This window comes from Daphnia magna, linkage group LG1 (assembly GCF_020631705.1).
Source record: "Daphnia magna isolate NIES linkage group LG1, ASM2063170v1.1, whole genome shotgun sequence".
Classification (NCBI taxonomy): Eukaryota; Metazoa; Arthropoda; class Branchiopoda; order Diplostraca; family Daphniidae; genus Daphnia; species Daphnia magna.
Window position 1 is genome coordinate 6,232,585 of NC_059182.1, and position 24,837 is coordinate 6,257,421.

Genomic DNA, 24,837 nt, shown 5'->3' on the forward strand with positions numbered 1-24,837 from the left:
TTTATTTTTTATTTACAACACCAATATCCCTGTTTAAAGAAATACCAACTATATAAGGATGCTCAACAAATCCTGCCAAGCCTATAAAATTTAAAAGAGATGAATAGCTTTAGATAATGTCTCGAGTAAGCCTTATTCGTCTAGCGGGAAAATATAACGATCCACAGGATGCTGATATTTTGTCTTGTTGGTTTGCATCTTTCGAAAACTTGCGATGATTTTCTTTAACAGGCGTTTCTCTTTCCCGACGATGATTCAGTAAACAATTTAAGAAAGAAAATGGGGAAAAAAAGAAAACAATTTTTCTTTTGGTTTTCACGGTCTCTTATTGAACACCACGTCGTACATCAACTCCCAAATTCATCAATGCGCTGTAGTATTTGCCCTGACCATTTGGCCACTGCACATCGTCTATTTTCTTTTCAATGCACGTCTGCTTATCGCACAGCAAACCATACGGCCGAACAAATCAGCACGGCCATGAGCCATGAGTTTTCTTTGTACTATTTGATGACAAATAAAACATGTAATCGAGAAAAATGTGGATCTATATAGACACACGACTTGAATTTCGGACGCTTTTAGTTTTTCATTTTAACGCGTTACGCAGTTTGTTGGACTCTATAGCGCCTATAATAAAAATTGATCGTCTATCCAAGTAACAAAAAGTTTTTCCAGGCAAGTTTCGAAAGAATATACTGATATATCGTACCTATTGTCTCATTCGCTACGTATGGTCTTTTTCAATAGACTACTCTTAAAACGTTGTGTATACAACTTTTGTCCGACTTTTGTATTAACGGGTAATCATCCTTTTGACGTCCGGCATTCAATGGTAGGGAGTACGGATTACTAAGGTTTATGATCGCAGTTTATAACCTATGAAAACAAATGACAACTTTATCAAACTAGCCCACGCCAACACGGCGTTTTAAACGATGGAAATTATTACGCTTACATAATAAGTCACGCCATCGGCAATAAAAATTTGTCACAAGCTCAGTATGGGCAATCCTGAGGTTTTATACTCGACGTCACAGTCTTATGTCAGTGACCCAGAAACAATTTTAGGTTTTTATAAAACAATATAACTAGACAATTCCTTATCTCTCCTGTTATGTGTGAAAAGCTTGTAGACTAATTGTTCTCTTTGATTTTGGGTGTAGACTATACTAAAACTAAGCATGGGACGTCCGGGACTTATACATGTGCTTTACGTACAGGCTACGACATCAATACTATTTTGAATTCTATTGCCGTTTATCTAAGAACAATTAAGAAGAAAGGGCACGTCATCTTTTAAGCAGAATAACCTCAAATTAGTTTTTTCTTTGAAACTGTATTTCTTCGCGGTGACTGGTCTAGTTATGAAGGCCATCTATAGTTGAATTTTGGAATGAAACTATCATGAGCAGAAGACGCTAGTCTCAATGTTTTGTGTCGTCAAGCGTTTCTTGCGACAAAAAAGAAACTTCTCAGTTTTTAAGGAAGATGGCCCGTTTCAAGACGGTCCATCACGCTTCCGATGAACAAGTTCGGTTAAGTGAGGAAGAAAATAGCATCAACCACCCTCAGGTACCTTTTTTCCTATTAAAATACTATTGTAATATATAAATACAGAGGCTATTTCTTCCGACCCTCCCCTCGTCTGTCATCTTGTTTGTACTGCTGTTCGGCAGGCAAAGGCCACAATACATTAATAGTTTCATTGATACTATGTAACCACATTTTAGAAGGAATCATTAAGATTTCAACTAGATACATCTCTGCTAGCTCCTCATCTTGTGGATCTTGTTTTGGAAATCCAACGAACAGCTGAGAGTACCCTTTTCCATTGGAAAACATTTCCTCTCAACCTACCCCAGCCCATAGCAGTTCAGGAATTCAGTGAAGGTTCAGCGTCAACTAGACGGAAACCGCTGGTTGTAGACAATCTTTTTGACATTCCATCATGGGATGACCTGGATGTTGTATCTGTTGATGCACATGGTGAAGCTAAACACCTCAGCAATAAGCAGTTAACTTCAGTGAGGCAGCATGGGTAATTATAAAATGTTTTTGTTATCAATACAGTGTATTTTGTAGAGCCATCTTTTATCTAAACAGAACTTATGTGTAATCTGTATCTTTACAATAATGATTTTCCTCTTCTCATTTTTCCTGTCATGTTCATTAGTATTACTGTGAAAAATGGTACATGGAGAACATTAACAGCCGACCAGCTACGTTCCATAAGCAAAACAGGGTAGGAGTTTTGGGAATTAGCATGCAAATCTGGGTTTTTTTCTTTAAAAATGCATGAACTTCTATCTGTTCTTCTGTGTTTAGGGCACAATGTGAAGAGTGTTAACTGTTATTGTTTTTTGACATTTTTGTCCATGTTCCAGTTTAGCTAAACGTGTGAGTCTTTTTTCTTCTGCTAACATACGTTTAGGTTGTTTACCGTCGCCAGTGTAAATTTTCCCGGCCAACATCATACCTGGCGAGTGAATCCACTTTTGCAAAAGGGCTCAGAAGTAGCAACGGATTCACTACTCAACACTTTGGCCTGGGCAGCCGCAATTATTAATTTGACAGCTAGCGAGAGGTTCACCGGTGATGTTTTTAGCATTCAAGAATCAATTCGCAGCCTCCGCATGGGATTTCATCGCTTCTTGGGTAGATTGCACTCCGAATCTAAGGTCGTTCTTCTTCTATACTTTTCTTTTGTTAAATTATTGTAGATTTGATTTTCGGAATGCCAACTCTACAGCCTCGGGACTTTGAGTCGCGCCTACACGAAGAAAGAAGCCGTTATTTAGTGGCAGAGTTGTTATGCGCGGTACTTAGAAAACAACGCAAACAAAAGCATGCAAAAACACCGGAAGAGTAACGAATGCAATTTTGGCCGTTTTAGGTTCATTGCCAAGAAGAATATATTGCCTTGTGTCGCTTTATTCGCCACTATCTTGCCCATCAGCAAGGGGCTGGCAGTAGCGATCGGTCATCAGACCTTCGGCAACAAAAACCTCCGCCTCTCCCTTACATCTTCCAGACACCCAAAGGGTTGCTGATTGATCTAAGGCTCTTCTCCAGGTACCATATGTTTTGCGCAATGCGTGAGAAGAAATGTTTAAACTTCATGCTATCGGGTTTCTATTTTCGTTTGTAGAGAAATCATGGACAAAAGCAAGCCAGTGATAAATAGGATTTTGCAACAGGAGTCCAAAACTCGCTGGTCACGCCAACAAGTAACAGAAATTAAGGCTGATAGCAAACGCAACGAAGCCGGACATAGTGGTCCTGATGACGACTTTCGAGATTTGATTACCGACGAGCCCTTCAGTCATATTTGGGAATCAATTCGTCATCATCCGGATTTAGAGCAACTAGGACCTGGCATTGGGCAATTGCTGATTGATCAGGCGCGGGCTACTATCACTATGAAAAAAGCCGTTGCTAAAGTGCGAGAAAGATTTACCGCTGATCTAATCCAAGCCGAATTGGACATACGTCTACGTCACCCTATGCTTTCTCTCGTCAAACCGTGGATGGAAAAACAACTTCACAGCATTAAAGTAAGGTCACATTATTATTTTTTTAAAAATCCTAGCCGTGTAATATAATCGGCCTAAACGTTTTTCCAGGTGAAGCTGGCAAAAGAATACCAATGGAAATGCCACGAAGAAGCCATTGATGCATGCCGCCTCAAGTCACTTGATCAGTTTGTTTATTTCCTTTCGCGGGATCTCGCTTTTCTTAGAGATGTATGAGCAGCTTAGCTTACAAACAGTTTGTTGTTGTCCGTCAGTTGATTTTGTTTATGTGTGCAATGTTAGCGAGCACCCATCTTGAGCAAAGAGCTCTGGGCAGACAAGCAGGCAACGCGTACATTTCATTGGGACACTTGGATATGGAACCCCCGTGCTTGGATCATTCGTCGTCATTTCCAAGGCGGTGTTGAGGTACGAAACCATTTGTCAACTTAAGCCGACCACGACCCATTTCTAACCACCTCTTTCAAATTTTCTAGGTGATTCCGACCCACTTGAGTGGAACGCCGACATCTATTACGAATCCAAGATGCAGCAGCAGTGGCAGTGACGGTCAAGAACAACCTGTTTATACGTTGGAACGAAGCAGCAGAAGAACAACTACGACGCAGTGGCCGTTCTGGCGTTGGGCGAATTTCTTACAGCGAGCCTGGGTTTGGTCGTGCAACGGCGCTTATGCTTGCGGTTATATTGTTCCTTGGTGCAGTCCGATCGGTTTGCGGGCTCTTGTGGCAAGTCAGCCTTTCTACGCCGATCTTGAATTGTCGCAAGTGAATGGCACCCTTTGCCCACGTCGCTCTGCGTACACACCGACCCTAAATTCGCGTTTAGCTTCCCTTTGGCGTCACATCTCGAAATCAAGAACCGAGTTCGAAACGAAACCGGACACAGGTTTTATGGGAAAAGGCCTAACTCGGCAGCTGAATAGAGTATGGAATTACGGCTTTAAGGGTCTTCTCTGCAGTCTCTTGTTTCTCCTCATCTTCCCGGTTGTTTGTGTCCTCTGCAGCGCCGGTGGCATTTGCCTGGCGCTGACGGCTCCCGTTTGGGCTCCAATTTTCGCCCTGATCTACCAGGTCTGCATAATCCTAATCTGGGACGTGGATAATCCTGACCCTAAACGTGGCCCTCTCCTTCCCATGATCCGTGTCCTCGTTCGTGACCTATTACTCGATGGACTCCTCCAACCTATCGCCTGTTTGGTCACTGCCTTCATTGTTTGTCCGCTGATTTCCTTTCTCTTGGCCGTCTGTAAGTCAAGACTCTATGAAAATTATGACACATTTTCACTCAAAGCCATCCTTTTCCATTGCTATTTTATCAACAGATGGGATGCTGCAATGGATGATCGTACGTTCTCGAGACGCACTTGTCTACAGCCTCGCAATCCGCCCAAGAGGTCGTATACCGGCTTCAGAAGGTTTCCTAGTTAAACGAATTGCTGGACCTGGATTAAATACCGAATTCCACTATCAGGTGATTTGTCCATAAATGACTGCAATTACGCCAATTAAACGTGTTGGTATTTTAATGTGTTTTTTTTTATGCGCCTGACTTAGATATCAAAAGAACAAGCTTTAGCAGCGTTTGAAGCTCGCCTCGAATCGGATCGTCTGATTGCCTACCGGCCGACAAACTGAACGTTTAATCCGACGTCCAGCTGAAGAATTCCGACTTGTTCATTCAACAAGTGTTTTCTCCTTTCTCAGGCACTGCTTGGTGCCCCACACCTGTCGCTGAAAAACCCATCGAAAAGGCAGATGCTACTGCATCCAACCTAAAGTGAGTTTCATTTGTATCGCTTTCTTCTTAACGCTTGCAGTTTTAGTAAAATATCATCGAATGGTCAACCAGGTCATCAAATGTTGCTGTTCAACTGGAACGCGAGACACAAGCTTTGCTGGCGTCACTGGAAGAAAAAGTAGAACGACGTCTGGAGGAACTGAGACTGTCGTTGAATGCCAACGTCTTGAAAAAGATACGAATGTCGTCGGCTGATCTCAAGGTTTTTCCCTTTGCAATTTCTTTCGATTCTCTGACTTGACCCGAGATTTCTTCCTCTCTTCCGTTTAGATGGTACTTGTGCGATCAGCTATGATGATGCGCACTTTTTACCCTTCTGAAATCCTGGTCCGCCTAGGTGTCAACGAATCCGAGTTATGGGAACGTTATAACGTTGAAGAAGGAGACTGGCTTGCTTTATCGGCCATCTTTCTGAGCGAAATATTCAGCTCGGCAATTCTAAATCCACTTAGCGACGAAGAAACCCGCATTCAACTCCAGGTGGCTAATCGCCTATCGTTTAAACCTATCGCTAACACGAAGTTTTATTTTTACCATTTTTTTTTTACCTCTTTATTAGGCGAAGGACGTCAATTTGTGTCGTTATGGAGTCATGCTCACGCAATCGGATCTTGACAGCGAACCTTTTGAATGGCCGCAACGGGCATTCCAACCAGCGGCCGTTTGCTTACCTGATTTTTACCTTTTCACTCCGCTCGGTCGCGATGCTGCCAATAGTAGCCCGCCATGGAAAAAGAAAAGGATGCAGATGCACGGTCATTCAAAACGGTAAAAAATATATTTAATCTATTTTTAACTTTGTTTTGTTTATTACTAATGCAACGGAAACGAATTGTGTTTTTATAGCCTTTCCGAAGGGGTCGCTTCATGGATGGGAAAGTCTGTCATTGTTTCAGAGCCCAGTCGAGCCGGATGGAACTCTGAACTGTTGGTACCTCTACCGGTGTCCCACCCGGTTCTCATTTGCATACTGATATACAATCGACATCGAGACGTTGGAGCCATTCCGCTAGAATCGGAATCGTGCCGCCTGCTCATTCGCTACTTGGAAGGCTCAGTCACACTTTCGCGAAGAAAAGAGTAAGTTTACAACCTACACCCGTTGTCACTGATTCACCATTGGCAAAATTGTGTTGTGTCCTACAGCCTTTTTAATTATTGTCATTATTTTTTTATCTTCTCCATTAAAGGAACACAATTTCTCGCCCGCCTGTGGTATTGGAAGCAGCGGCAAGCAGAAGCCCGGCCAGTCACAAACCCTTGCTGGGAAGCTCTGGATCGGATCTAGCGTTGTCTCAACCTTCGTTGGCAGCTGATTTCTCAAACACGCCCAGTACTAGTCCTTCACAGCACGATACACTTGTTTCAATCGCCCAGGACGGCACGCTTTCGTTAGTCGGGACACTCGTCTCGGAGCACGCTTCCGTCGATATCGACATTGGTTTGGATCCAGAAAACGTTACGCAGTAAGCCACCTTGCATGACGCATCAACCGGAATCCTCATAACTGTTCGTTTTTCTCAATTACTTTTTATCTTAGAAGTTTATCAGCCTCCAGAGACGTGGACGCTGATGCGGTACAATCTAAAGGCCTAGGTTCAACTCTAGCTCGAGCTGCAGATACGTTGCGAATGGCTCTTATGGGCGAGAAAGCCGAAGAGGCACCGTCTGCGTCTGGCAGTCACGGAAAATTCAGTGTTGATAATTTTGAATTGTTGCCTAGCAGCGACGAACAGCTTGCTGTTGCTGTCACCAACGACAAACGCCAAGATGTGGTCGAAAAAAGCAAGAAGTTTCCAACTTATCAACCGGCTTCTTTCCGTAGTTGGCGTATGAATCTTCCTGCGCCAATACGGTAAAAATGAAAAAGTTATTTTTATGTCATTGAAATGTTGCCAAACCTTTTTTGTTTTTGTTTTTGTTCCCAGATATGATTCTGATCCGAGGCTGAGGACATCGATTGACTCGAATCAGGCACCTCCGACAAGTCCTCGACCGTTGGGTCTTTTCGAATTAAGCAAAGGTTTAGCCCTTGATCGTGGACCTGCTTTTAGCCCAGCGCAATTATCGATCGGTAGGAGGTTGATGGAAAGAGGAGAAATGACGGCATCGGGCAGCCAAGACAGTCTACCTTTTGCGGAGGAAGATGCATCTCTTGTTGATTCGCCAGATTGCGATCTTTCAAAAAATGCTCCGTTACGAAAACATCCACCAGATACTTTAAGGTGCGTTAGTTACTCGCTGTGCCAGTGGTGCAAATTAAGAAGATCACACCTTTTTCATTTAGGAACACTGGTCAATCCTATTGCGAAGTGCAACAACCTCGACCGTCTGCCGTTTTGGCATCGATTGAGGATTTGAGTCTCAGTATTGACAGTCAACATACTCACCTAGATATTACGTCTAAACTTGGAACTCAAGTTTGATATTACTTTTCTTTACACGTTTTCAGTTTAAATTTCTACACTTTTACAACTGTTGGGCTCGGAAGCGATCAAAGCCCGAAGCCGTCTTATGTTTCAATTATTGGTTTAAGAACTCGGCGTGTGGCTCGATAATCTGTCGCCTTTTCAATTAGCCAAACTGCCGTGGTAAAACAAAAACAAAAAAAAAATAAATAAAATTAAGAATTAAACTGGAACAAAAAAAAAAAAAAAAAAAAAAATAGATGATAATAATTTAACAAAAATAATAAAAGGCAGTTATGCGCTTACGCTTTTTCCTTGTTGAACACACGGCTATGTTTCGTTGATCTTGATGCTTGATTTCATGTTCATGTTTTTAATTTTCTAATCTATTGCGATGACTTTTTTCATCTGCCCGGCGTGCAATTGTTTCTTTCTACCTTTCCCTTCGCGGTTCTAGTCACTTGAACAATATAAATTTCCTTTTCATTTTCAAAAGATTGTTTTGCTCTCTTCATCAGCATTGAGTTTTAGGCCATCCAGACGATGCTAAAGCTTAGCTGGCATCGTAATTCAACGTTAAACATACATTGGTAGCAACGCCTTTGAAAAGGGTAACTCGGTTGGTATGACAATTGTTTAGTGCCATTTCGCGTCCACTCACCCATACCAGTCACCAAATATTATCAACATTTTCAGAAAATGAATTATGCAGCATACGCGGCATAGTGCTTGGAAATATTGGTGTAAGAAAAATGAATATTGATTCAAAAATGTGTTCTTTCCTGAAAGTTTCAGCAAAAGTGATTGGCGTAGGGGCGGTTGGAGCAGGAGTTGTTGCGGTTGATCGGCTTGGTTGGAAGGCGTACGTCAAGGCAAGAGCTCCCGTTGTGCAAATTGCCGATTCCGACGAAGCGCAAGCAGAAGTCGTTTCGGCTGATGATAACATCGTTCCTCCGCAAGTTGTTGAGAAACCCGACGCAGTTCCGGAGGCTCCGGCTGCGAAAGTTCGAAAGGCGAAGCGGCCGAACAAGGCACTGTGGAACAAGAGTTACCAACGACGTTTGGCTAAGAGAGCGCAGGAGCGGGCAGATAGAGCTGCCCAGCCACAGGTGACTTGTGAAGATGCACCCCACGACTCGTGCTCTGTTCCGTTGGCCTTCTGTTCAAGAACTTTGTGCAACGGACGCAATTTCCGAAGTCCTTGTTCCAGCCGATGAAGAGGATACTCCGAACCCTAAGGCCCACATTCCATCGAAGGTTTGCGATTTACCTACACCGAGTGCTGATCCGCTGAGGAACATTTTCCCGTTCCCATCCGACATGAGTGTGTCGTTGAAGTTTATCTCACAGCAGGTTAGCAGTTGGTGGATGGAATTGCCCGATGCAGTGACAGAGGCTCCTGTTCCACCAGTTCGAGTGAAACGTCCCAACAAGGCACTGTGGAATTAAAGTTTCCAGCGCCGGTTGGCGAAGAGAGCAAAGGAGAGAGAAGAGATAGAGACACAACAACCTGCTCATTGAGCGTTTTTTTTTTCTTTTCGTTTTTTTTCCTTAAAATAAAACTTAAATTCAAAATTCTTGTACATTCTGTGTGTCGTCTTCCGCAGAGCAGTCTGTTCGCTGAGCATTTTTTTTTTTTGTCTTCGATATAAACGTAGCAGAAACAGCAAGTCAAAATTCTTGTATATTTTTTTAGGTTTGATTGTGTGTGATCCTCAGAGTGATTGTTGTTGTTTTTTCCCCTCTTTTAACATAGCAGAGACAGTGAATCAAAATTCTTGTACATTCTGTTTCGGCTTGATTTTGTATATATTAACCTTTGATGGCACTCTTTTTCAGTCACAATCTGAAGGAACTGGTCGACGAACCCTTAACGGAGTTATTCACTGCCGTGCGTGGGAACTACCAATCATGCAGCCCTTCTGTTTCAATTGTCTTCTTCACGGTGCAAGTTTGCATGTGAGTGGCGGGATGGTGAGCAATATTGCCATCTCCCACCTGCATGCACCCACTGGAAGGAGACCACTGCGAGAGTTGATTGTCTCGTAGTGATGACAGAGAGTTGCAGGTAGTTTCCACCTCCATGGCAGTGATCAGCTACCTTTTACGGGGGATTTTATCCTTAAATGAGTCGGCCAGTTCTGGAAGTGCGTGTACGGGGAGAGAGCTAATCAAGGTTTAATTGTTCTCTGCTAAACAAAATTTCCCATTTTCTTTTTTTTTAATTTTATTTTATTTAAAAATTTCATTTCAAAATTCCCATTTTTTCCTTCTTTTTTTAAATATTTTTCTGCTACCCAAAATTTCCCATACATTTTCTTGTTTTCGATCAATAAAATTCTTACTTAAACATACTACCATTTTGTTTTGACTTTTATTACTCCAAATCATTTACTTTTTAGCCAACTCCAACGTTCTGAGTGGTGTTGTTTGAAACCTTAATCACGTAAATTAACTTATTCCAAATGACATCGATAACAGAATCTATCATGGGGCTGTTTTTCGTTAAATACAGAGAGATTCGAAAAATAGCATTGGTTTATTGGATCACTCTTTCGAAGTAAATCCGTTACTAATTGGTAAACAAACGCCATTTGACCCACATTTTTAATAGACAATGGCAATGCTATCGAGCGGTCAAAGTTAACAATCGAAGTATGGATTTGAATAGACATCGTTCCAAAGAAGGAGGAGTCTACTTAACATTGTATTTTTCAATCGACTCTCGATTGTTATATCGTACCGATTTCAATTACTAGTCAATTGTCAATGGCGACGCGCATTGGAACTGGAAGCGGTTACACGTGCTAATGTCGTTAGGGGCTTGTAGTGTTGCACAACAGTGAAGCCCCGTTCGTAAGCGCCGTGGAAAATTTAGGTATATGTAACGTAAGGCAATTCATCATGTCATAATGTATCACTTTGTTATTTGTTCGCAGAACGCTGACTAGTTATTTGAAGGTAGTGTACATGTGCACTGTGGTAGTGCTTGAGTGCATTGCAAGGGAATCCCAGGACATCGTCATACAGGCATAATACAGGTAAAATTCAAAGTAGTTTTTTTTCTGTGTACCAGTAATACTCCGTGTTTAATTGTAATTTGGTTTGGTGTTGTTTTAGAGGTGTGCTGTGCTTAAACAATTGGGTAGTTTCAACCATGCAATTAGTTGCATGTGACCGAGACAAAAAAATGGGCAATTACAATAATAGAATTAGTTGGGTATAAACAATGAATTCATGCTTTGTTTTTATGATATTTGTATTGTAACAATCTATGTAACATAGTAGCAGTTGTGTATAGCATTTCCATTCACTATGCTGAAATCCAAATAGGTTGTTGCTGATCCTAGGATTGGTGTTAACTGAACACAGTACTTTTAAAACAATTGAGTGAGACATTTCAAGATCAAATAGTCACTATGACGCTACAGCTATCTGAGCAAAAGTACTCGTCAGTAGTGGTCAGGAGTAAACATAGCTCCTTTTACTTGAAGAGTTAAATTGGGATGTGGATCTTTTGGTATGACTTACTATTTATTATTCTTTGACATTTACTAATTAATCAGTAATCATGGATCATTTATTAGCAGAACTAATAATGGGATTGGATGCAACACAGTTGAAGGAGGTAGCATCAACTTGATAATATGAATTATTTATAACACATGTTGTCTAGAATAAAAATGTTTTGGAATCCTTTTTACAGGTAAATTACCAGTGTTCTGCTACACCATATTGCTTGCAGTTGAAACATTTTGGAATCAATTGCATTTTATATTTGAAAGGTGAGTTTCTTATGCACTGTCAAGGTTTGTTAATTGTGTAATAGTTAAAAGTTAAAGTTTTTCACACTTAGGTGTTTATGCTTAGGATTATGCTAAAGAACATTGGAGCAGAATGTCCATCAAAAGTTGTCATGTTCAGTTACCAATCGAAAGCGCACGTTGGTTATCCAATTTTAGCATCGTGGAAGTCGGAATCTCCTTTTTGTTTCAACAAGGCATGAACTTTGCTGCAAGTGTATACCTAGCTTAGGTGTATCTGTAGTTATCTTTTACTATATTTGTGATGGAATTAAATTTTGTGTACCGCAAAACGACGAAATTCCTGAAGTTTAGTCCTAGGTTGATAACGACAGAGTAAGAAAAGAAGAAAAAAGCATCAAGAAAGACTTGGTTCATCATGGACAGAGAGCATTTGAAAAATTATGTTTCGGATGAATAGTTGGAGATTCGTCACCTAATGCAAAATGATAAGGAAAGATATCAATTTTCTTATTCAACTGCATGGAATCTTCAGTTGTGCCCATTCGGCTTGATTATGCTAAAAAGTGAATAGTAGATCAAGTATTTACGAAACCGAGGGAGATTATTTCTCTTATTTTATATATATTTTTTTGCCTTACTTTGACTTGGAGGGGGGAGGTGACTTACCACTCTGCAGAAATTATTTTATTGATATTGATGTTGGGAACTGTCGGTATTTTGTGAATCCATTTCAATGCAACCGAACGGGGAAATTACTGTTGGAACACCTAAATAGTTATTCGTACAACAGTGAACTTGTGGATTGTTTTGCCAAAGGGAGCAGTTGATTTTGCCAAATAATGTTTGGAGAGCGTTGTTTTTTTTCTGATTATGAATGGAAATTTAGGCGAATTTTGTGTTAAATTACACTCATTTGCTTATAATGGTTAAAAGAACAATTTGGCATAGATTGTTGAAGCGATTAATTTGTATAAGTCTTCATAACCTGTACAGCATATCAAATAAATGACAAATAAGAGAGTTAACGAAAGAATTGTTCTATTGTCCCTCCTCCACCCACAATTCCACCACTATTTTACATACAACACAATACACATAATTACAAATATAAATACATACATAGATACACATACAACAAACTAGTTAACCCGTTGGCTGCCAGGCCATGCAACCCGTAGGTTGCTTAAACTACAGTAGCTACATCTCGCGTCTGAAGGATCGCCGACCAAGGGGGACTTGTCCGAAGACAAGTCCGGGCTGACACGGCGATGGAAACCTTTACAGGGAATGCACACCCTCAGGAAACCATCACCGCATCGAACAAAGAGAATTCCCTACTGGTGCATTGCCTAACCGCCTTGCGGCGGAGCACTGCCCTACCCCATGGCCATGAGGCAGAGCAGTGCGCTCGGTCCCTACAGCTAAAAAAAAAATGGGAGCAAACGGGGTGGCAGCCAACGGGTTAACTATACAACACAACATACAACAACTCAAAATACAACAATACCCGAGTAGCTCCACGGCAAGGTCATGCTTGACGAAGAAGACGGCGATGAGACAACGGCGACAACGAAGAAGACGGCGATCAAACAGCGGCGACAACGAAGAAGACGGCGATGCGACGACGGCGACAATGAAGAAGACGGCGATGCGACGACGGCGACAACGAAGAAGACGGCGATGAGACAACGGCGACAACGAAGAAGACGGCGATGAAACAGCGGCGACGACGAAGAATACGGCGATGCGACGACGGCGACGAAGAAGAAGATGGCGATGAGACGATGGCGATGAGACGATGGCGATGAGAACGGCGATGAGATGACGGCGACGAAGAAGAAGATGGCGATGAGACGACGGCGATGACACGAAGACAACGAGAAAGACGGTAATGAGACCAAGGCGACGACGAAGACGGCGATGAGATCAAGGCGTCGGCGATAAGGCGAAAATCAGCATTTTGTTTCTTTTTGGCCCTGCACAACAGATGTAAAGAAATCAGACCAAAAAACAACTAACATCAGATAACATTGTTAGATAACAGACAAAAGTACGATTATAGCTGGGTGAGAATTTTTTCAATGTCACAAGTTTGAAAACTAACTCGGATGATTTCCTTGAATTTCTGGATTTTTCTTATCCATGGAAATCATTACTGGAACCATATTGATTTAACTGACCAAAGACAGGGGGTGCTACTTTTTAAAATAGCCTTTCATTTTAAGACAATCTTATGTTAAAAGGCAATCCAATGATCATTGTCTTCAATCTCCTTTCACCAAAAGCTTGTCACAAACAATTGTGTCATACAGCTTTGCTAGTTGAATGAAGATTAAAGGAAAATAAATTAAGGGAATATCTATGGTACACAGAAAAGTCACAACATGGAATACAAAGGTGAAAAATATAATAAACCATTTAGTCTTCTAGCTATAGATGAATAATGACAAATATATTAAATAGTAGTAGTGTGCCTGAGCGAGAAACAGATCAGTCAATCCATTTGAGTTAATTCACAAAACTATGTGAGAGACCCATTGCGATGTAATACTCTAACATTAAATTTACCAATAATGTTTCTTCTATGTTCTGAAGAAGAATTGAGAGATAATTAACTCCAGAAAAGCAGAAGATTGCATTTACCAAAGCACAATCTGAGCATTGATTGTTTGCTATCTGAGTTCTACTTATCACTTGTTAACATAACAGGCTTCCACCTTACTAGGTCTAACAATAAAGCAAAAAAATAGTGCCTGGATAAGAATAATGGTCTCATGTTACTTACTCGCTGGTGTAGATGCACAAAACAATGGAAAAACTTTCAAAAACAACAGAGCAAAAATGTTTTCATGTTCACACAGCTAAAATGGCGGACATGGCAGACGACGGTAGCGTTGAATCCAATCCAGTTTCAATCCAACAAAACAAAAGATTGTTAAAACCTCATATTATGTGCATTTTATAGGCATCCTGGAATATTTACGTACACTCTCACAATGAACGATGGGTTTGATTTTTAAGTAAGGGGACTTTAATTCACTTCCGGAAATTTTCCGGAAATGTTCAGAAATTATGAATAACTCCTAATATAAAGAACACAACAAAACGAATCAGACATTTGCTGGACATTCGTAATTCCTGAAAAATTTGGGGCTGGAACGAATTATTTTTTTGCCAAATAAAGCCAGAACGAGCAATCTATTGACACATGATCTGTACCCCAAGTTGTGTGAGGATCCCGAAAATATGATTCTTTTTTTCAGAGACTCGTTGGTCTACCATGTACGTAAGTCATCTTGCTCAGAGATTGAATAAGAACTTTGTACAATTTGTTGGCTTTAATTGTGGGCCATAGACGGAATGCAATTCCAGCATTGTGTGATATTACATTGAAAACAAGAGAGGGTAAGCTGTTTACAGTACCTGAGATGAAGTATCATTGCATTTTTTTATTTTGTATTGATCATTCTCACATATTTTCTTCAACGTGCAGTTACCAAAGCACGATGTGAATGCAATTTCATTGCAAATGGAAAAGGCCCAGCCCTTTTGGCTAGCTGTAGAATTCTGGAACTGATCTTATTTTCACGCTCCACCATCTTTCAGAATACTGCTTTTGCTATTTCGAGAATAGCCCATAGTATCGTGCTATTAAGATTTCAATGTTTGTCACTGTTCGAAGGCGTCATTGATCGATGAAAACCGTTGGACGGACACCAAAAACGTAATCACCAAACGTTCTTTTATCAATGGCCAAGCTTTCAAGGTCAGCGAATTGAAAACGCTTACATGAAACGCTGTTTGAGTTCAAACCATCTGCTTGGATTAATGATGGAAGACGTAAAGGAAAAGCCAATTTTCGGACCGGAGGCAAGAAGTATTTTTACTAAAGTCTCGTTGTTAGCTGAAATAACTACCAAGCAGTTGAGTTCGGTACAGTGTGAACAGTTCCAGCATCCAGAAATCCATTTCGGAATTGATCCAACGCGACGGGCGTTGGAAGGCGAGGAAGAGAGGTGGCGAATTATTTATCAGTTGTGCTGTTCTACATTAAACGTGTTTCTTGGGTTGCAACGAGAGTCGCAAAGCTAGATCTTACCCTGCTATTTGCCTACTGCTGTAACTGGGCGTTGATCCGAACGCTGTAGACGGTCACGGTAATACTCGTCTCCATTTACTAGCTAAGAATACGAACGTCCCTCCATTTTACCTCTCTGCTAGAATGCTGCTGGAGTGTGGAACTCATCCTGATAAACAAAATCATTTCAGTGAAACTGTTATACTCATTAAAGGCAGACAGAAACCATTTACCCGAACTGATCGCTTTCTTTCATCTGTAACGAATGTAGTTCTTCCCTTAAGATGTTTGGCTTCTCAAGCAGTCAGCCAAAATTGGACCATTTTTGACGAACGGACACTTCCGTTAGCTCTCCTTTCCATCGTCCATCTGCATTAAAATTAATTTAAGCATTTCAAACTTTGAAAGTCGTCTACGTATAGTCTACTGTTAAAACGAGACGTATATTTTCTCTCTGCTCTTCCATACCCTTTAAAATAAAACTTGTGTGGAAGATAAATAGGTCTGTTTTCATTCAAAACACAAAAATGGTACCAACGTAAAATTCACACATTCAGAACCATACATTAAACCAAAAAATGCTACCATCGCCCACGCAACCAAAATCATTGATAGGCATTATTTTAAAAAATATTACTACCAAATGGCTGGTAACAAATTAAAACCTACCAGCAATCGAACGGGATTTAACACAGCAGCGGGAGCAGCACAGTAACTTTCTTTTGTATATCTTGTAAACAGGAAGCAAAAAAAACGAGAAATCCGCAAATAAAAAAAACGCAACTGTCTGGAACGTTTTTATTGAATCATTTTACAACTTTGCACACGGTGGCATATGCAAAATTCTCTCAATGAACCCTATGTAAAAACTGTAAATAATTTATATTTTAAAATGTTACAGAGGAAAAAGAATCCTCCCATTTTTTTATGGATCAAATGTTAGATTGCAGTAGTCAGCATCAAGATGTTTCTGTGAGGGGCAAATCACGTTTACTCGGTGAACGCAAGGGTGTTGCGAGGACTTTGAAACGTAACTAATAATTTGTTTCAAAATAAGGATAGTTAAAACTGGACAAAAAAAAAACACAATTACACAATCAATTCATTTAAGAACGGCAGTAATAGGACGTTTCTCAGATCTCCCTTAGTTAAAGATGCGTTTTAGAAAATAGCGCAGCTACCGGTTTCATCCAGAAATCAAGAAGTAAATTACCCCCCTCCAACCCCGTCCAAAACGTCTCATTTAGAATGAATGTAACCTGCCAAGTTGTAAAACTGACGCTTCAGCAACAAAATATGAACATGCACTGAGCAATCTTCCGCGCACATTTAGCCCCATAGCGTTCTTCGGGTAAATGAATGTTCCGCAAGACGAAAACAATGACAATACAAAGACAAACGGCAACGATATTGCTTATGATCAGATCCAAATGCTGACATAACGGACCCTGCCCTCCGTAATCAGCTGTCCTAAGACATTAAAGTAACTTACCAAACCCTGTTAGCAACGATTTGTTTTGCTGGATCGGTTAATCAAAGATAAAATTCGATTTTAATAATCTCGATTGCTGTTTGAGTCTCGGAATGCTGGAAGACGATTGGCAGGATAGCGATGACCCGATCCTGCTCCTTGCCCCTGGGCCTGTGCCGGATTTCGTGCCCCACCAGCCGGAATCGTAGAACGCGTGCTTTGGGGTTGACGACGTAAGTTGGAACGTTCACGATCCATTTCAAGATCTTCTATGCGCTCCGTTAGTGAAAGTTTCTGTTGAATAGCCATTCGAAGCAAAGAATTCAGCGTCCGCTTTTCATCTTCAGCTGCGCTTAGCTGCCGGCCAAGTTCGTCGTTTTCTGAAACGTATTCTTCACAGCGCGCAGCAAACAATGCTCGCTGACTAGAAAATGTAGCTGCCTCTTCCTGTTGCAACACAAATACCGGTTAATATACATGCAGCAGGTTATCAAACAAAAAACTTTAATACATCTGATATCGTTTACCTTTAGAGTTCTAAGTTCCAAGCGAAGTTTGTTCATCGTTTCTGAGACTATGGACTTCTCAGTCTCGTATTTTGACTTAAGATTAGCCAATGCAACTTCGGCAGTTTGTTTGTTGGCCTTGACGACGGTGCGCAACGTAGCGATCTGTTCTCTCTTGGTAGATAACAAGGCTACAAAAACATTAAATAAGTAAAAACCTTGATTCCTATTCTTAATACTCATCAACAATAATTTACCTTTGAGCTTAACAATTTGCTCTTGGAGTTCGGCAACATCTGATTCGAAGGTATCGCGATCTTTGTCTGACACCAACTCGCTTGGCGTTTCTTTGGTGTGGCTCTGCTTGACCAGCATTTCGGCGGCTCGACGTAGCATGCGAACTTGTTCTTGAAGCATGTGCAATAGTCGGGTGGGACTGTGAACAGGAGTGACTGTGACACTGGTTTCTGGCGAGATATTTTCCTTGTTGTACTCTGAACCGATAGAAGTTGGCCCGGCAATATCGGAAGCCAAGCTACTAGGTCCACTGCCAACATCTACTCAGGAACTTCATAAGCGAAAATCTGCGTGGTCTGAATAAAGTTTAACTTACCGGTTGAGCTACGTGCGGTACCCGCATTAGTCCCTGATCCAGTTTGAATGCCTACGGCCGCACAAAGATGCAGCGTAAGCGCGGTAATGTCATCGACGAGTGGAGACAATTCTGACTGAAGTGTCGCCAATGTAGCTCGACTATCACCGGCTGACTCTGACGAGGCCGTAATTTCTGAGTGAAGAATTGCCACCTTTTGCTCAGTATCTAACAACTGAATCAAATGTCAGGCAAATGTACTAGAAGAGCGGAAAGAAGTTTAATCATTACCCTCTTCTTCAGCGCAATGAAATCTTGTTCCATATCAGTCGGCAACTGTCCGTTAGATGCTCCTCGAAGAGCCCATAGTTCTTGTTGTGCTTGCTGAAGTTCACGCACGGCCAAAGCAGTACGATGTTTAAATTTTTCAACCAGTTGTTGAAGTTGTGTCGCCTTGCTGAGGTTAATTGATGGTTCTGTTGATGTTCGATCAACCTCCTAGCCACCAAAAGACAACCAATTAAATAAATATAAATACATCCAAATGCAATTGCGCAAAAATATTAGGCTTTACAGAAGCATTCGTAGGGGTTTCTATAGTTTCATGAAGATGTAGTAGACTAGCCAAATATGCATCAAGTTTGGCCAGTTGAACATGTCTGGATGCTGCTTCGTGACGAGCAACATCTGACGATTCTTGGGCATCTCGTAACCGTTGGAACAACATGCCCTTTTCTGCTTCAACCTGCTCTAACTGTCTTTCCAGTTTCTTGACTTCGTTCAAGTGAATTTCACTGAACAAGTCCCCACCTCCTTTATTGTTACCATCGCCCCCCTCTATTCCTTCATTGGTAACACCACTATTCTTAAGGAAACTAGCTTCTAGTTTTTGTAAAAGTGGACCGTCATCTTCGCCTTCACTTGTCCCATGTTCTTCGGAAAGTCCTTAAAAAAATACAAGTTAACTATATAATTTGCTTTAAAAATTGCCACTAATACAAATACCTTTAATGCTGTAAGCTAAATTGCTCAAGTTGAACATAGATTCACTGTTAATTCTTGCATCAAGATCTTTTTTGATAGCATATTTTGCTTCTCTTTCAGCTTGTAGAGCATCTAAAGCCTCCTCCATTTGTTTTTCAGCCAATTTACGTAAATGTGCTAATTCTGCATTCTGCTGATTGAGTAGTTCGAGCTCTTCCTGAAGTCGTCGTAATTCATGTTTATCTCCCTCTAGCTCAACCTATTGAAACAAAAATTATTTCAACAGTTTCACAAAAAAGTTTTCCTTTATATTACCTGGGAAGACCTAAGAACAGACACTTGCTTTTGGAGACTGATATTCTCTTCTTCTAATTCAGAGTAATCACTAAGAAGGCGAGTTTCTCTGTATTTAAGTTCTTTCAGCTCAGCTTTTAGAGTCTTTCGTTCAAAGATGTATACTTCTCTCTCTTTTCCAGGTATCATTTAGCTAATTTAATTTTAAATATAGGTACACATAGAGGCTCACATGTTGCTTGATTTTACCTGTTGTGTAAGTTGGTCTCTTTCAGCTGTCACCCTCTCCAGTTCAAGCCTTAGGTGCTTAGTGTCAGCCTCAAGATCCAGGATTTGAGAGTTAAGGGATGTTTCTCTTGCAGCTGATTCATATAGAAGTGATTCTTCAGTTTCAATGCCACTCTTAGTTGTTACTTTATGACTATTCTGGAAGCGGGCAAGAGCCTATTAAGATACAAATATATTTGGAAGTTAAGAAGTGGTAGCAAACCAATAAATCCCACAATTAATAACATTCAAATAGTTTGGTACTAATGTATAAAAATATCAGGTCTAGCATTATGACAGAACAATTGTTGCAACACACTAAATGTTAATGAAGACATATTACCTCACGAGTTAGTGCCAACTCATGTTGTGTGTTTTCAAATAAACCCTCAAGTTCTTGGCACCTGTGTTGTAGATTTTCCTTTTCTTCCAGCAAAACAATGCCATATTGGGCGGATTGGATTTTTTCGCTATTCGTTTGGTCTAGCTCTCTCGTTAAGCGTTCGATCTCCAATGATAAAATTTCGACATTACCAGTACCCGCTTCCATTTTAGGGGATCAGTTAAAACTAGTGTTCAATTAGTGCTTAATAGGAAAAAAATCTAACAGTTAAAATGCCGATGGAAGCGAGAATAAACGAGATGTTCACGAGGATAGGTGTAAGACGGTAGCCATCACGGAACTGTCAGAAGTAGAACTGGGAAACACCAGAAAAAAAAATGAACTGAACAGCTGACCGCATTTGCCCTCAAAAAGAAGGCATGGGCACTGGGCAGGGTTTGCCGGGAAAACATCCAACTAAAAGAATGTAATTTTTCACTTTACTAAAAACTTGCATTCAATAAACTAATTTTGGAAAAACTATTTTAAAATTTCATTTTTAACGGAATCGACGAAGTGATGTGAATGTGAGCTGACAGTGTGAGAATTCTGAGAAACTGAGATATTGCAAACACGAAAAATTAAATATGGCAACATACTGCATACTAATTCGGTTGTTGATGAATGTGAATTGTTCGCAAGTTCGCCTAGAAATCTAAATTTCATTAAATTTATAAGAACTAAATATCAAAAGTATTACGAATAGAAGTATAACCTGAGCAATCGAATCATTTGTAGTAACTTACCTACGTGTTTAAAGCATCGGTGACCTGTTTTTCCATCATTATAGTTATTCTAATGGAAATCTTGTGTTTACAGTTGGGTAAGTAAGAAGTAACGTTTGATAGTCAACTGCATCTCTGTAACACCTGTACTATCATTTGTTATTTTTGTTTTATTAATAGATAAAAAACGGAATGTCATCAGATGAAGAAGCCCGGGCCTGGCTGAGAGAACATTTCTTGCGTACTCTAACTAAGTTTAATGGTAACAGCCATTTGGTTTCTGAATGTAACACTTCTAATAATTGTTTTTTTGCTGTTCAGGAAAGGATGCTGTTTTTACAATGCATCAGAATATTATGGTTACTGGCCAATATGAGTGCTCAAGTGCAGATTTAAAATATTTCCATGTATCTGACCTAAAAACACCCCTGGGGAATTGCAAACAATCCCTCTTAAGATCTAGTGATGTAATCAGCATTGATTTCAAAAGTCAATCTAGTTTGTTCCCTGAACCCATTTTGCATGGGTTTGCAAAAGATTGTGTACAGCAAAACCAATAAATTTGTCTGATTCCAAATCTGTATTGCAAAGGTAGATTTTAAGATGAATTTTATAGCTTAACTACAGTGGAGCATCCTTTAGGCTTTGCTTTGTCTAAGATGGTACCGAATTGAAATAACGAAGTTCTAGATAACGATAAAATTTGCCCGTATGAGACGGGCAAAAATTGTGGGCTGGCCGGTATCGTGAGATGAGAATGAACAAAGGGAAATTAGGATGGGCAGACTAAATTCAACATGTTATGCATAACCTTTAAATTTTGAAAAAATTATAATAAAATAAAATATATTTGGTAATGCGCGATTAACTAAGGCGTCAGAAGATGTTTACGTAGGGATTTTTTTCTCACGAGTTCATTCACATCACCTTGAAAGCAATCTGTTGTCGTTAAAAGTGGGGACAATGGAAAAAAAAATGGCTTAAAAGCCATTGGAAAATCAAGAATCTTTGAAAACGTTCGTTACTCCATAATGAAATCAAAAAGTAGACAGCCAACTCAATGTGAACGGTAACCACAGGCTTGTTAATAAGAATTCTGAATAATAATAGAGCTCGTCATAATGTCAGTTTTATTGTTACAAAATGCGAAACAATTAATTGGCTCCAAGACCGCTAAAGGCAACTTCCATATCTGAAGCCAGCTTCTCACCAACTTTTTCTATAAAAATTTCAAGTACGAAAAATGTAAATACTTACACACAACATCCGTCTAAAAATGAAGTGTCTAGATTTCAATTACCTCGTCGAGCTTGATCCTTCTTAGCCTTTTTCATTTGCAATCTCTTGGCCTTATTCGACCGTTGGTTGCCGGGCAAAAGAAGTTCAGGATTGCTTTTTTTCTGAAAAACGACACTTTTCTTCAGACGATCTTTAGTTCCAACGACTGGCTTCGAATTTCCGATTTTAACTTGTGTTGTCTAAACGGAAATTTATATAATATGGTAGAAATGTAAATAGCAGATGACCAGATAAATTGTACCTCATTGTCTTTCCCATTTGTTGATACTTTCTCGTTATCGTCACATTCCATCATCGACACGTCATCCTGGGATTCTGGTTTTCCTTCAAAGAAACCCATTGTCTCAATAGCTACAGTAGTCGATGGTTTAACAGACGGTAGTTGCTCAATATCGTGCGTCTCTTTTTGATTAAAATCGGCATCATCCAGGGAGAACTCTTTAGCCATGTCAGCAACAATAGAAGCAGCAATATGGGTAGTCGGAGAAAAAGTCTCCGGGGGGCAAGTGAAATACTTGATCTTTCCGCTTCAAACGATATGGCAATCACATTAACTTAAAAGTAAAAAAAAAATCGGGGACAAAGTAAATAACATACGTGTTCCACTCGTGAAGAATTTTCTTTGCAGCTCCGAAGACATCTGGAACGGCTCCCTTTCTCAACTGCCCGGTTCGCTTGGCAAGAATGCAAAGAAATTCTTGTGTTGTTTCAAAATTACTCAGATTATACTGAAGCATCATCTGCTCAAAACAGATTGAATACGATAAGAATGAATTGACTAGGCGTTAGAAAATGTACAGCATTACGTATTCTTTTCCTGTTCGTTTTAGGATAACTTCGACTGGTGCTATGGCATCTTCAAGGCTATCAATACGTAGCGCATTTCGAAGAGCGATCGTCGTATCAGATGCATCACCTGTGGCCATCACAATGCCAGGACTGTCTAGTAGCATAATTTTGGAGTCAAGGGCAACTTCCTGCATCATCCTAATTTAATAATTAAAGGATAAAAATTAAGTTACAAATGAAAAATTATTTTTGACATCTAACTTGGTAACACCGGGCACGGCTCCAACATTGCAAGATTTGCTACGCTTCAAGCTGTTAATAATGCTGCTTTTACCAACATTGGGTAAACCTAAATTGAGATAAATAAAACATAAGACACAAGTCCTATTCGCGCTATGGAACCAAATCGAAATTTACCAACTACCCCCACTCGGATGGCTGTTTTGATTCCTTTATTACGAGCGTAATTTCCCAAAAGGGTCATCAGGGTGTCTGCTCCCAAACAGTTGGAAGTTTGGATTTCAGGCTGACTGCTTTTAAGAAATTTATTGCGGCCGCGCCCAAGTTTCGTAGATTGCATTTGAGTGCTGGCTTTGAAAGCAATTGCAGGAAGCTCATTTCTCAAATACTTTAACCACTGTGTTAAATTTTCTTTAGGAACCAAATCTAATAATGAGTTAGCATAAAAAATGAATAGGTTTATCAAACTATACCAATATACAATATGGATGTACCTGCTTTGTTTAGAAGGAGAACCAGCCTTTTGTTGGCTCCTGCGTCAAGTACTGCTTGCTCTACTGTTTTACAGCGAGTTCCAATAGGATCTCTTGCATCCAAAACTTCCAGAATCACATCAGCAGCTTCAATAACTTTACGAAATTCTTTGTAAAAGGCCTTGGCTGAATTGTCATGCAAAGCATCACTATTTTGCTTTGAAACTTCTGCAGCTTCATTGTTTTTCTTTTGAAACATGGCATCACGCTTCTCTGCATCTTTGGCCAAGGTTTCAAGGTTTCCTAAAGATCTATTTCCATTAAGTTTAGCCTCTCTCAGTTGTTTTCTTTTGGCAAGTATTTCTGCCCTTTTAGCTTCTTGCTCCCTTTCCTTAAGCTGTTTAAGTTTCTCCATATCAAGAAGGATTTCTTCTTTGAAGGGACACGAATTTGGCACTCCACGATCTGTACGAGGTTTACGTTTCTTCTCTGGATTTCTTCTCAAATCTCGATTGACTTTTCTCTTGTGTTCTTTTATCTTTTTAAGGATGGTATATTTCCTCCTGAGAGGCAATCGATGACTTTTCGCTCCTAGAGATAATTAGGCAAGAGGAAAACAAGTAAGTCAATGATGGGCAATTAGCTTGTTTAATATTATCGAGTGTAGAAGGTATATAAAAAACAAGAATAATCAATAACATACGTAATTGTTTCTTCATTTCTAAACGGCTTGCTTGGTGACGAACGTTTAACAGCACACGTGGTCAAGTAAAACACTGAAAAGAAAGGGATAGGGAGCGTCTGCTGGGAATCGGAAACTTTGACAGTCGATATAGGAAGCCTCTTCTGATTTGGATCACTTTGACTTTGAGTTTGAACTTTGAAGCAGAGTAATAGTATTCTATTACTCTGTTTGAAGCATTGAAGAATTGAAATTAAAGCTTTGGATTGAGCAGTTTTCTTAAGTTTAAGTTTCGATAGCTGGTTTTCTATTAATTCTTTCATTTAATCATTGTAATCTGTTAACTGTTAACTCTTGGTGACTTGGTGTAGAATAAAAATTACAACTGGGTACGTTGGGTTGGGTAGTCGGCAGAAATTTGTCGTGACGTCAACCAGAACCAGTTTTTCTCAAGAACATTAAAACCAAAGTAGGAAATTTAGTTGATAGCTATCTACCGTAACCACTAACGGTTATTTTACTGGTTTTAACAACCAATGATCTC

General features: G+C 40.1%; 3 protein-coding genes and 3 long non-coding RNA genes across 6 annotated transcripts; 3 read left to right on the forward strand and 3 right to left on the reverse strand.

Annotated features, from left to right (window-relative positions):
• The first annotated feature begins 1,415 nt into the window (after positions 1-1,415).
• On the forward strand, positions 1,416-8,239 carry LOC116925455. The gene is given in 22 exon segments (XM_045171232.1): positions 1,416-1,575; positions 1,734-2,041; positions 2,177-2,245; positions 2,435-2,658; positions 2,724-2,821; positions 2,897-3,075; positions 3,152-3,557; positions 3,627-3,746; positions 3,819-3,944; positions 4,013-4,784; positions 4,861-5,009; positions 5,093-5,161; positions 5,163-5,207; positions 5,209-5,252; positions 5,388-5,538; positions 5,607-5,816; positions 5,896-6,104; positions 6,183-6,416; positions 6,527-6,802; positions 6,877-7,191; positions 7,265-7,561; positions 7,624-8,239. Coding segments are annotated over 22 exon segments (4,524 nt in total). The 5' UTR covers positions 1,416-1,491; the 3' UTR covers positions 7,763-8,239.
• A 4,293-nt stretch (positions 8,240-12,532) lies between these two features.
• On the reverse strand, positions 12,533-14,286 carry LOC123470718. Its single transcript, XR_006644439.1, has 2 exons — positions 14,080-14,286; positions 12,533-13,487 (listed from the first exon to the last, which is right to left on the reverse strand). It is a non-coding gene; the product is annotated as an uncharacterized LOC123470718 (long non-coding RNA).
• Positions 14,287-14,311: 25 nt separating this feature from the next.
• Positions 14,312-16,088, forward strand: LOC116925564. Its single transcript, XR_006644437.1, has 2 exons — positions 14,312-14,916; positions 15,005-16,088. It is a non-coding gene; the product is annotated as an uncharacterized LOC116925564 (long non-coding RNA).
• A 285-nt stretch (positions 16,089-16,373) lies between these two features.
• LOC116925488 (protein bicaudal D) lies at positions 16,374-19,825 on the reverse strand. Its single transcript, XM_045171250.1, has 9 exons — positions 19,686-19,825; positions 19,458-19,629; positions 19,164-19,401; positions 18,733-19,103; positions 18,450-18,656; positions 18,180-18,393; positions 17,824-18,123; positions 17,588-17,757; positions 16,374-17,507 (listed from the first exon to the last, which is right to left on the reverse strand). The coding sequence occupies exons 2-9, from the start codon at positions 19,623-19,625 to the stop codon at positions 17,142-17,144; spliced, it is 2,034 nt and encodes a 677-aa protein (XP_045027185.1). The 5' UTR covers positions 19,626-19,629; positions 19,686-19,825; the 3' UTR covers positions 16,374-17,141.
• Positions 19,826-19,980: 155 nt separating this feature from the next.
• LOC116925560 lies at positions 19,981-20,908 on the forward strand. The gene is made up of 2 exons (XR_004395543.2): positions 19,981-20,512; positions 20,603-20,908. It is a non-coding gene; the product is annotated as an uncharacterized LOC116925560 (long non-coding RNA).
• A 1,015-nt stretch (positions 20,909-21,923) lies between these two features.
• On the reverse strand, positions 21,924-24,473 carry LOC116925527 (guanine nucleotide-binding protein-like 3 homolog). Its single transcript, XM_032932229.2, has 9 exons — positions 24,315-24,473; positions 23,633-24,202; positions 23,316-23,564; positions 23,160-23,247; positions 22,916-23,096; positions 22,707-22,849; positions 22,351-22,636; positions 22,111-22,288; positions 21,924-22,029 (listed from the first exon to the last, which is right to left on the reverse strand). Exons 1-9 carry the CDS (start codon positions 24,328-24,330, stop codon positions 21,965-21,967), a joined length of 1,776 nt encoding a protein of 591 aa, XP_032788120.1. The 5' UTR covers positions 24,331-24,473; the 3' UTR covers positions 21,924-21,964.
• Between the last annotated feature and the right edge of the window lie 364 nt (positions 24,474-24,837).